Raw genomic sequence first — 13,816 nt, 5'->3', positions numbered from 1 at the left:
GATGTGATATATTGACAAGGACAGGATATATTGACAAGGATGTGATATATTGACAAGGATGTGATATATTGACAAGGACAGGATATATGACAAGGATGTGATATATTGACAAGGATATATTGTGATATATTGACAAGCGATGTGATATATTGACAAGGACAGGATATATTGACAAGGATGTGATATATTGACAAGGATGTGATATATTGACAAGGATATATGACAAGGATGTGATATATTGACAAGGACATATATTGGATATATATGACAAGGATGTGATATATTGACAAGGACATATTGGATATATATTGACAAGGATGTGATATATTGACAAGGATGTGATATATTGACAAGGATGTGATATATTGACAAGGATATGATATATTGACAAGGATGTGATATATTGACAAAGACAGGAGATATTGACAAGGACAAGATATATTGACAAGGAGGTGACATATTGACAAGGATGTGATATAATGACAAGGATGTGATATATTGACACGGACAGGATATATTGACAAGGATGTGATATATTGACAAGGACGGGATATATTGACAAGGATGTGATATATTGACAAGGATGTGATATATTGACAAGGAGGTGATATATTGACAAGGATGTGATATATTGACAAGGATGTGATATATTGACAAGGATGTGATATATTGACAAGGACAGGATATATTGACAAGGATGTGATATATTGACAAGGACAGGATATACTGACAGGGATGTGATATGTTGACAAGGACAGGATATATTGACAAGGATGTGATATATTGACAAGGATATGATATATTGACAAGGATGTGATATATTGACAAGGATGTGACATATTGACAAGGATGTGATATAATGACAAGGATGTGATATATTGACAAGGATGTGATATAATGACAAGGATGTGATATATTGACAAGGACAGGATATATTGACAAGGATGTGATATATTGACAAGGATGTGACATATTGACAAGGACAAGATATACTGACAGGGATGTGATATATTGACAAGGATGTGACATATTGACAAGGATGTGACATATTGACAAGGACATGATATATTGACAAGGATGTGATATATTGACAAGGATGTGATATATTGACAAGGATATATACAAGGATGACAAGGATATATATTGACAAGGAAAGATATATTGACAAGGCTTGATATATTGACAAGGATATATTGACAAGGATGTGATATATTGACAAGGATATATATTGACAAGGACAGGATATATTGACAATATATTGGACAAGGATGACAAGGATGATATATTGACAAGGACAATATTGACAAATATATCCTTTGATATATATATTGACAAGGATGTGATATATTGACAAGGATGTGATATATTGACAAGGACAAGATGTGATATATATATTGACAAGGATATATTGTGATATATTGACAAGGACAGGATATATTGACAAGGATGTGATATATTGACAAGGACAGGATATATTGACAAGGATGTGATATATTGACAAGGATGTGATATATTGACAAGGACAGGATATATTGACAAGGATGTGATATATTGACAAGGACAGGATATATTGACAAGGATGTGATATATTGACAAGGACAGGATATATTGACAAGGATGTGATATATTGACAAGGACAGGATATATTGACAAGGACAGGATATATTGACAAGGATGTGATATATTGACAAGGATGTGACATATTGACAAGGATGTGACATGTGATATATTGACAAGGATGTGACATATTGACAAGGACAAGATAAACTGACAGGGATGTGATATATTGACAAGGATGTGACATATGGACAAGGATGTGACATATTGACAAGGACAAGATATATTGACAAGGACAAGATATATTGACAAGGACGGGATATATTGACAAGGATGTGATATATTGACAAGGATGTGATATATTGACAAGGATGTGATATATTGACAAGGATATGATATATTGACAAGGATGTGATATATTGACAAGGACAGGATATATTGACAAGGACAGGATATTAACAAGGATGTGACATATTGACAAGGATGTGATATATTGACAAGGATGTGATATATTGACAAGGACAGGATATATTGACAAGGATGTGATATATTGACAAGGATGTGATATATTGACAAGGATGTGATATATTGACAAGGACAGGATATATTGACAAGGATGTGATATATTGACAAGGACGGGATATATTGACAAGGATGTGATATATTGACAAGGATGTGATATATTGACAAGGATGTGATATATTGACAAGGATGTGATATATTGACAAGGACAGGATATATTGACAAGGATGTGATATATTGACAAGGACAGGATATATTGACAAGGATGTGATATATTGACAAGGATGTGATATATTGACAAGGACGGGATATATTGACAAGGATGTGATATATTGACAAGGATGTGATATATTGACAAGGAGGTGACATATTGACAAGGATGTGATATAATGACAAGGATGTGATATATTGACACGGACAGGATATATTGACAAGGATGTGATATATTGACAAGGACAAGATATATTGACAAGGACAAGATATATTGACAAGGATGTGATATATTGACAAGGATGTGATATATTGACAAGGACAGGATATATTGACAAGGACAGGATATATTGACAAGGATGCGACATATTGACAAGGACAAGATATATTGACAAAGATGTGATATATTGACAAGGACAGGATATATTGACAAGGATGTGATATATTGACAAGGACAGGATATATTGACAAGGATGTGATATATTGACAAGGACAGGATATATTGACAAGGATGTGATATATTGACAAGGATGTGATATATTGACAGCGATGTGATATATTGACAAGGATGTGATATATTGACAAGGACAGGATATATTGACAAGGATGTGATATATTGACAAGGACAGGATATACTGACAGGGATGTGATATATTGACAAGGATGATAGCATTTCACAAATAAAAAGAAATGAATGCGTTCTGAACAGTAAAAGTATTTTATTATAAAAAAAACTGTTTACAAAACAAAATAAATATAATATTAAAAAGATCAACAACTTCAAAAATAGGATTACAAAGAGAGGACACATCAAACATTTTTAAGAGAATACACAATAAGTTGTACTGTCTTAGAAATCTTTTCATGCAAATATTATACTACAAAATATTGAAGTTTAAAAACTCCCAGTGCTTGAGACTGGTAAAGAGAATAATTCTGTTTTCGTAGGGCGCGTCCGATTACAGGTATATGATCGCTTTGTTCGGCGAGCTCCAGCTTCCACAAGCTTACTTCCAAAAGTTCCCTCACAAACACATATTTCCGTATAAACTACCTCGTCTGTTATTATACTCTCATCTCAAGTCAATTGTGTGTTTGAAAACATCAGATTCTTGTAATCACGCGTTTGATTCAATGTCACTTCAGTGACCAGGAAATAACGTTTCTTGCACATTAACCAGAATAAGATCAAAGTATGGCTGCCTTAGGAACTGATAATGTCTTCCATGGTTGTTAGATAACACCTTCATGGGGAGGTCAGTCTACCTCCACTGCCCATTCACTCGGACATTCGCCGTACTGCAAGTGTAAATTCAAAACGTAAGATCTGATAACATCAAACTTCGTACCTAAAACACCTATACATGTTCTTGTGTCGCGGCCTAGGTTTCGGCAGTATCTCCTTGGTTTTCATTTAACATGGACTATGACTATTTTTCAGTAGCCGGTCTAAGATTTTGGAAAGCAGTTTAATCTGAACACGTGTGATATATAAAACCTCTCCACCCCTTGAAAAAAAATTGTCATTGTCATATATAGTCTTTTTAATGTACAATTTCGATACAAAGGACATATTTCAATCCAATGCTGTGTTTTAATCTTGCTTTGATCGCGATCAATACTGAGATATAACAACTATGACAACCAACAAAACGTACCTGTATGGCGGTGAGCTGTCCAAACAATCTTGTAGCCAGCTTCTGTTGTTCAGATACGATGTACCACTGATCACAGTACTTAATTTTGCTGATCGGACAGATGGACACTGCTGTGCCTGACCCGAACATCTCTATCACCTACAACCAACAACAGGACCACTGAAAATTGTCACACATTTCATCAAAATTGATTCATGATTTTCTTAACTTTTCGGAAATATTTCTCAAACGACCTCCCTTACTTAAAAGGTATATAATTTAATACTTACCCTGTTTTCTTTTATTCCTTTCAGGAGTTCCTTCATTGTAACTGAACGTTCTGTCACCTTGAATTCACCCTTTAAACAAAAAAGTTTAATCGATAAATTCAGCTAGGACCTTGTGCGATGTTTGTGGTTTAATATTCAAATCATTTCAAATTAGGACTCGGTACAATATGACGAAATATTTGTCTCTGACTGACGTAAACATTTCAGAACACTGACAACGGGAGGAGTCGCGGAGAATGAAAACTTGTCAACAAACAAACAAACCATGGGATGGAGGAGTGGGGGGGGGGGGGGGGAACTATTACGTTTCACATACGGGCACTTGAGTTACTCACCCATTGATTGGCCAGATCTATCACAGACTGGCGAGTGACTCCTGGTAGTATCAAACCATTTAGCGGCGCTGTTACCAGCTCCTTCTCTAGAAACAATGTATAATCAACATCAAATTGGTTCTGAAAACTCGCAATCAATATTTTTGATCAGTTCCATACACAAATGGAAACCACACTCAACCATGTACGACTTTTCCAAACAAATTTCGCGCACAAAGATGAACAATCAAGTCTGAGCGACAAGCAGACTTAGTCTTGACATTAGTTCAAAATAATTGTATGATATTAGTAGTGGTATCAGAATCATATCGTGGTAGCTATATGTTCGCCATTTTCACTATGATCAGACTCTCCACAGATTATTGCTGTTGGTTAAAAGCATTTCTACAAGAAGGGAAGGCATCGGGTATTAAGATAAAAACGTATGATGATGTTTTATTTAAAATAAGGCCAGGTAGACAGAGAGTCTGGACCTACCTCCGTCAGGATTGATCCAGTAAAGAAACAAATTCATCGTTCCCGCTTCTGTTATTTCTTCTTCGTCTCCCTGTAACCATAGCACCTGTTGACACCCCGCCTGTAGTGCCGCCTTCTGCACGTGTATTGTTGGCGCGTAGTTTCTGAAATATCACGATCAAATTTAGCTTCCATACCTGAATGATTGAAATTTAAAAACACGTCATTTTCGTCCTTTACATGGCGCTATCCTTAATACCAGACCAACGACTGCTAATATGTTGAAATGTTGAAAGATTGTGAATTACAAATAACTGCAATTCAAAAGTTGCTACCAAAAATTTATAAGACTGCAGATCACGTGATTATGATTTCAAGATGAGTAAGAAGTCAGTTTATTTCGCTTCACTCAATATTACATTCGATTGGTGTAACGAGGGACGAAGTGAAATGAAATATCTTATTTTATTTAATTAGTCCAGTTTGTCAGCGAGTCAAACCCTCTTCTGCACGGGAGACTACTCTTTATTGAAACATGAAAATATCTGGTAGTAGATTGACACCTTTAAATAAGATATCATAGATAAATGTTCTCTGTTTGTTTACATTTACTCTGGTAAATAACAAATAAACGGTGTTCTATAAACAATACACTAAACATTTAATGATACTAACGATCCCATCTTGTACATGCCCGAGCCCCCGGGCCAGGCCCTGACGTATTTAGGGTCCGCCAAAAGTGACACAGCTTCCATTCCTGTCTTGAAATATGGGCCCACTGGTCCGGCGACGACATAGAGCAGACATGACCCAGGCTTGTCTACCTTTAAGGCAGGCTGTAACGGAAAGAGTATGGTGAAAATCCACATCAAAGGTGTTCTGATTTATAATGACCCCATGTAGTTTGAATAAGATTGTAGTGGCACTGTTTGATGTAAAATTACATATTGAAAACACGAAACCTTGGCTTCTATAAACATACATGATTTCGTTTCATGGCAAAACATTTTAATACAGTTAAACATGAAACAGGAGACAATCAGAAAAGCATACCTCTGTCCCTATCATAGTCGGCCGAAGGTAGACAGAATAAGGTAGATCTGGGGTAGCCCTAGGGACCCAGGACTTGTCCACGCTCAACAGCTTCATCAAACACCCAAGTAGCTCCGCGGAGTCAAACGTCTGTTAAATGCCATGAAAAATGTTCCAAATGTTATTGAAAACAGCGATTTTCAAAGAAAAAGAAAATTTAGATAATAAGCCTGCAGATTATTTTGTGGTAAGATACAAAAGATCATCTCCATATTTATCCGAATATCTGATAGAATATTTTTCTCTTCAAACTGAGGAACGTAATATTTCAACTCACCGGAAGTCCTGCTCTCTCGGCAGACCCCACCATCCTGTTCATGTTGTCCATTGGTCGGAAAAGTCGAACTTTATCATCATAACCTCGGAACGCTTTCATACCCTCGAATACCTAAAACAGGGACGTTAATAAGCAATATTTTCATAATTAAATACATTGAATTATTGTAAAAATTTGTACACTTAGTTACAAGCACTATCTCTTACAACGGTCGTCATTTGTTATAACAACAACAGTACAGCGGGCCGAGGTAACGAAATACACCAAAATTCATACGTTGAGTCGTGTTGAACTATCTGATAATAACAACCCAACTCCCCCCCCCATCCCCCCCCCCCCCAAAAAAAAGTTTTAGCATTGTGTAAGGACAATGTTACAATGTACGAAAATACTCCTTTACCCAAGATTTATAAGCTTACAAATAAATAATATCCTATGAATCATTTTTAAATTTCAGATACTTCACAAGATGACAATTTTATTTTAATTTGCCTGGTCACAAATGAGGTATAATCCTCGATATTTCAAGGATTACACTCACTATCACTCTCTACAACACCTGAACATGATGTGGCAAAATTAAAGGCACAAGCTTAGTAACTGGATTGGTCTAAAGCTGGTTCCGGGAAAAAAAATGACCAATCACAGACTGGGGGTGCAGAGAACTGCAGTGAGCGTAACCCATGGAGTATGAGGAGGATGTGTTACCTACAACCCAACTAAGGTTAAGATATAGGTAGATCACCTTCTCACCAGACCACTGCGAGGCATTTAAACTGCATCCTTACAGCCATCTACCACGTGGGTTGTTGGATGTCGTAATTTGTTCATAAACTTCGACTTTACGATGAAATATTTGGAAACGATCACTCATTCACTACAACACCAACAACTGACATCAGATATAAGTTAACTTAAAACTTTTGGCAATCGTAACAGAACTTGTACATAAAGGCCATTTCTTTCTGATGTCAATGATAAGAACCTCGTTCAGTTCTACATCATTATACCTGTGTGCAGTACTGGAGAGTTTTAGCTGCCGGGTGGAGGGATAGGTTCTTCAGTGGAGATATAACTGGGGCTGACCACTGGCCTTCCCACTGCACAGTCAGCATGTGGTCAGTAAAAACGTTACCGAAACTGAGCGTATCTCTGTCCGGTTTGACCTTAGGTCTGCTTGTCCGATACACCATTGTGTCTTTGGCCTGCGGGTCACAAAATATTATGTGTCATTATATAATGACTTTGGCCAGCTAGCATACATTGAAGAAAGTTATTTATGTATCTCCTAGAATAAAATATGTTTCCTGTTTTAAAAATATGCTATATTCCTAAAAATCTAATGTTTTATTACTATTTCCTTTAATTTCTCAAACGATAAAGAATTACAGAAATAGAGGGAAAACATATATTACCGATTCGAACAATATTGAAAGAAAGAAATACATTCAGACATACACAGAGACATATACAGGGACATACACACAGACATACACAGAGATATACACACAAACTTACACACAGACATACACAGAGACATACACACAGACTTACACACAGACATACACAGAGACATACACACAGACTTACACACAGACATACATACAGACTTACACACAGACATTCACACAGACATACACAGAGACATACACAGGGACATACACACAGACATACACACAGACATACACAGGGACATACACAGAGACATACACACATACATACACACAGACATACACAGAGACATACACACAGACTTACACAGAGACATACACAGGGACATACACAGAGACATACACACATACATACACACAGACATACACAGAGACATACATACAGACTTACACACTGAACGTGAAAGCGCGAAAACGCAGTGTTAATATAGATGTACAAAACTATCATCATTTACAATGTCTATTTATGATCAAATTACAACAGGTAAGGTACCTTCTAGTATAAAATGTCTCCCACTGAAAGATTATGCTGAATCTCCGAAAACAACGAGATATTTGATATTGGTGCAACTATATATAACGTATTTACAGATTAGTCATACCGTGTATAAAATACGCTTTTCTCATAACCAAATGTTGACTCTCACCAGCCTACGGAAGCGTATAGGAGACACAAGTTCCTAACATAAATGCACTATGGATATTTGTAATATCCTCATTTACGGACATAATTGTTTTCATCTTGGGTTAAATAATTTAACATACCACAGTTTATCCTTATATCTGACATTCAAATAAAACGACTTGGGTACATAAATCTACTTATCTTAAGAAAATATGTGTCGGGAATGCAAAACGCTATTATTCCATTTTCTGACGTAATAGATTGTATATTATTGTAAGTCGTATTTACAGCTTAATATACATATCTTAAGATAAGTTAAATCGTCTTTGAAATAGTAACACTTTAACTCAATATACAACAAGTCAGTTTTATAAAGATGTATGTTGAAATACCGTACCAGCCCGTGTATATTGCCGCGCTCATTTACAACAAGTTACACTATATATGAGTGGTGTATATATATATATATATATAGATATAATGCGAGAGCACGAATGGCGTGATATATTTAAATTCCTAGAAAGTCGAGTCACATTTACATCGGGTTAACACAAGGAATTCGATAAACTCCCTACTAACTTTGTAGAATAAGTCGATAGTCACGAGACAATATATTATATATGATATAATGCTGAATGTATGTATGCCTATAGAACTCATCCGCCGAACTTGTATAGAATAACGTTGTTTTAATACCATACTTATAATAGATGTGTCCATGTTTATCGGAAGTATATAAACATCTAGGATTTTTTCGTTTGTGTTGAATGATGCTTTGTGTCACAGATTTCTGCGTTTTTAGTTTTTGTTTCCAGTATATTATCACGGACTTGTATATTTAAGTCCGTGATATTATGTAATATATTAAATTGTGTACCTAATGTCCTATAATGTAAATATTCTACATTTATTGTTTATATAGAATGTAGGTCCAGAAAGATGAAGTAATAAAACACACACGTAGATATAGCGGGAAGTATCTAATACATGTAACATAGGCAAAAATAAACCCTTACTTGGAACGATCGTCCGTCGGAAATTTGATCTTCTCGATGTTGTTTGGTCCGAGTTCCAACACATCTGGAAACTGTCGAAACAGGATTTAGTTTCCGTGTTGTAACGATGAGGCATTTTCTTACCGATTCCATTTTTTCCGAGTGTGAAGTTACAGCTTCAGTGTTGATAGGTCGAATATTGTTTACAACTAAATCTGCGGTAACATAACAGTTTGTATGTATACCCGTGTTTCATCATACATCCGAGTTTCAACATACAATCGTGCTGCGTTGAATGTTTTCATTGGATAACGACTATCGCGTCACTGACACACCTCCAACTGAGTGATCACGTGACTGGACACACATCGGCCCATTGTTTACTATTGAGTTACAAACTTTTCCATTCATAATCTTAGTGTACACAGACAGACGTCATATCTGCATGCTAGATAACAACGTACAGGTTAGGTATGTAAACACACGCGGTCTGGAATATTACCGAGACTATAGATGTTGCCTAATTCCTACTACAGTCTATTTTGAAATGTAATATAACACTTGTTTATTTCCTTGCATATATATATATTGAATCGATCAGAATGTTGTTTCTTTTAATTTTGAAATTTCAATCTCAAAATGACAACGATTTATTTCTTTTGAAGAACAAAACGGACTTAATGTGTAGGTACTTTAGGATATTAGCACCTATTTGCAACGTGTTCGCGCATACCTAATAACGACCATAGAGACCTATTTACAATTATATATCTCAACACAAGATATTTAGAAGTAAAAATTGTTATCTGAAACGAAGTCTAAGCTGTATTTATCTATTATATACTGTAAGAATGTAATTTCTGTGGTGAAAATTTTCGCGGTTTAAATATTTGAAGCAGCAAGGATCTGTTTTAGCAGAAGTAATTAAACCAACCTTTAATCATGTTTTGATGCCCCATGAAGTCTCCATCTTATTCCTTCTTTGTAAAGAGCCGTGAGAACAACAGCCTGGATACAACTGTTATACTATACTATTGACAGGTTTTTCGTCTCCATGACACCTCCCGTGTCCGGGTATCGTCTCCTATATTATTCATTTAGTTATTCTATATCAAGTATCTATTTTATGGCCAGTAAGCAAATTTATTGTCTACAAGTTACATGAACCAACATATACCACTCAAAAATTAACATAAAAGGCATATCACATTCAGGAGATACATTGAAATAGATCACAGAGGAAAAAACTGTAATAATAACATTTAGGTTTCACCTCAGACAAAATATATATCTGAATAACATGGCCTCAAGGTTTTCCGTAACCTGCTTGCCACGTTTTAAGTCACTCGAATAGTGGCACGGTTCAGAAAATACACATGTACTTGACGCTATTATAAAGTTATCTGATGTATCAAAAATAGAAGGACGAAACAGCTGTATGATGTAGCATCACTGAGGAGTCCTAGAAGGACGATACAGCTGTGTGATGTAGCATCACTGACGAGTCCTAGAAGGACTAAACAGCCGTATGATGTAGCATCACTGAGGAGTCCTAGAAGGACGATACAGCTGTGTGATGTAGCATCACTGAGGAGTCCTAGAAGGACGAAACAGCGGTATGATGTAGCATCACTGAGGAGTCCTAGAAGGACGAAACAGCTGTATGATGCAGATTAATTCATTGTTTGACTCTACTGCATCTCACTCTGAATCATGAAAAGGTGCTGTTCACTTGTGTGTGTGTCGTTTGTACAATCTTTGGTACATGGAGTCACGCACGCGCAAAGTAATTACTACATCTCCTTTAGCGGGAGTATATAAAAGTATGGAGGCCAAAGTGAGAATTTTAAGCACGTTTGAGCTCGCCCGTCTTTCAAACACATTCTTTTGTTGTAATGCAAAAAACATACATGGCCTTTCTCTTTGACATGCTTTGGTGATTTTGTAACAGAAGAGGTTTTTTTTTGCATATTAATTAAGTAACCAAATATAAGCAGCCACTTTTAAATCCTGTTATAGCGGATTGTTTTGTTGATATGGTAGCTCGCAGATCGAAAGATTTCAGAGCAGTTTATCATCATTGGTGTTGTCGATTCACATATCCGGGTTACGTGTTGTCGCAGAGATAAAGAGTAAAAGAAAGTCGGGAATGCTATGTTAGGTTGATGTCACATTTCCACACCAGGAAAAGGTCTATGTTTATCGAATGTATCGGGACAACAACAGTGTATACACGATTTTACCACAAACAATCAACGTGGTAAATGTGGTGTAGATTAACGTTCAGATGATATTCTTATTTGGGTGTTGGTAAACCTAACAAGGGTCATGTTAAGTATTTGGATGACCGACTTCAGTTGTTTACACAATTTGTTTACCTGAAGGAAAGCTTGATAAGTAGATAGGTATGTCACCGCACCCACTGCACATGTGTCGGTAGTCAAAATGTATACATTGATATATTATCTTTGACGAGTCCAGGAATGACGAAACAGCTGCAACTATACATTATCTAATTCTATATTGAAAGGTGCTATTCAAGTGTTTGTCTTTTGTAAAATCGATGTCCCATTCTAACAACTTCCATTCTTTTCTACCATGAGAATGCCATACTTTTGAAGAATGACACATTGGATTCTATTAGGAAATCAAGGACCATTCTTCTAAAATAATGTCATTCTGACTTCTACACTACCATGAGTGTACTACACCGTGCATTGCAACGTGTTATCCGAGGAGAATGCAATATTGACACATTTGATGAAGAATGTCACACATTAGTCTTGTAAGGATATCACGTTTGAGTTTATAAGAAAATCTCTACGTGCTATACTTTGTCCTTCAACAATAACACACTCACACTGAATGGGAAGTTCACTCCATCCGGTTACGAGAACGCCTCAGTGTATCACACTAAGTAATTAAAACTCTGCACTGGCTCTTACAAGATGGACGTGCATTTAATTAAATTTAGGGAACACATATCATGCTTGATTCTACCAGGTCAACGTATCCGTATTACCAGCGTTGAATTCTGCTTGTAGAGCACCACATTAGGTCTTCAGGAAAGCTATTATCTATTAAGCTATTAAATGAGAAGAAGACGGACACATTTTGTGTTTGAACGTCACACTGCATCCCCTTAATGGAATATCATCCTTGCTTAAGATATAGGAACGACCAGTTTTCTGCTGACTGACTATAGCAATGCCACACTTTGATCTGCCAATGCGGAGTCTATAAGACTGTCATATTTTAATAATCAAGAAGGCGGTCGCGCTTGGATCCTGAAGAACACTGTTACATGTGGATGATAAAGAAGAAGACTTCCATGTTTGGATCCTCTAGACGTATTAGATACCTGTAGTCCTGAAGAAACTTTCACACTTGGAGCATGAGTAATGCATCTTTTATATCTTACTAGTAATATTATAAAGCTGCTGATATTGGGAATTTTTCCATCAGTATACAGTAATGTTTATTTTATGTATAAATCAATGATTCAATGTTTCATGAAATGCTGCCATATATATATGTAACCTTGTATAATTGTTTATGGAAGTGGACGTTCCTAAGTTGTTTAACTTGTGTCCATTTCCACTTGATTTTTGGTCAAATAAAATATGTTTAAACTTATGCATCTTTTGAGTGCAGGCGCCTGAACACTTTCAAGCCGTGAATACTTCTGTAATCCATACCTACTAGTCAGTATGTACATCTCTTATCTAGTATTACTAGTCAGTAGCCAGTTATGTTAGAATCTCTATACTGGTGTATATGTAAGCTGTGTCCATTATGAAGTATTCAAAAGGGGCCTTTTAATTTTTTGTGGATTATGAAATCACAAAAAATCAAATATGCAAAAAAATTGCAAAAAGTGCATTTTGGGTTTTTTTTCAACAAAATTGCACACCGCAAAAAATATCCGGATATAAGGTACCTTACTGTTTTGTATTTAGGATGTGACATCCTCGAACCGCTGGCAATAATCAGGGTCATATGATGATGGGTGTCTTCAGCACCAAGGGAGCAAACAGGATCCAATTAGATGTAATGGGAGGATCAGTGTTGGTCTCATCATGTCTCCCAAGTAGAACACATGGAAGGAAATCCTAAATTTTGCAGTGGATGGTTTTACAGTCAGCTCCTTCAAAAGCACACATTAGAAAACAGCCAGTCTTATTCTTGGACTCTCCAATGTCTTATACAAAGTAGAAATCAGAAGAAACATCCCTGATCGAGCAGGGCTAAAACAATTTGCCATCTCTTCAGATAATTAGTAATAGACTGCAGGCTTATCCTTTCTCTGATCCTATCTGTGCTGGTCAAAACAACAATGAAATTGTCAAATTGAATAAAGAAAACTCAA

At 36.2% G+C, this 13,816-nt stretch overlaps 1 protein-coding gene across 1 annotated transcript; it reads right to left on the bottom strand.

Annotated features, from left to right (window-relative positions):
• Nucleotides 1-3,087: 3,087 nt before the first annotated feature.
• On the bottom strand, nucleotides 3,088-9,692 carry LOC132547020 (branched-chain-amino-acid aminotransferase, cytosolic-like). Its single transcript, XM_060210755.1, has 10 exons — nucleotides 9,469-9,692; nucleotides 7,387-7,581; nucleotides 6,377-6,487; nucleotides 6,061-6,189; nucleotides 5,683-5,843; nucleotides 5,029-5,171; nucleotides 4,552-4,637; nucleotides 4,217-4,285; nucleotides 3,948-4,085; nucleotides 3,088-3,588 (listed from the first exon to the last, which is right to left on the bottom strand). Exons 1-10 carry the CDS (start codon nucleotides 9,598-9,600, stop codon nucleotides 3,547-3,549), a joined length of 1,206 nt encoding a protein of 401 aa, XP_060066738.1. The 5' UTR covers nucleotides 9,601-9,692; the 3' UTR covers nucleotides 3,088-3,546.
• Nucleotides 9,693-13,816: the final 4,124 nt, after the last annotated feature.

The sequence above is a fragment of the Ylistrum balloti genome, unplaced genomic scaffold (assembly GCF_031769215.1).
Source record: "Ylistrum balloti isolate Yb309-2 unplaced genomic scaffold, AGI_CSIRO_Ybal_v1 Utg369928, whole genome shotgun sequence".
Classification (NCBI taxonomy): domain Eukaryota; kingdom Metazoa; phylum Mollusca; class Bivalvia; order Pectinida; family Pectinidae; genus Ylistrum; species Ylistrum balloti.
Note: the sequence above shows the minus strand (reverse complement) of the source record. Positions and strands in the feature narration are given on the sequence as shown.

Coding starts and splice junctions, on each gene's coding strand:
- LOC132547020 (XM_060210755.1), bottom strand. CDS start 9,600: ATGGAATCGGTAAGAAAATGCCTCATCGTTACAACACGGAAACTAAAT. Junction 7,582..9,468: donor CCGACGGACGATCGTTCCAA/GTAAGGGTTTAT, acceptor TGTGACCCGCAG/GCCAAAGACACAATGGTGTA. Junction 4,286..4,551: donor TAGATCTGGCCAATCAATGG/GTGAGTAACTCA, acceptor TTTTGTTTAAAG/GGTGAATTCAAGGTGACAGA.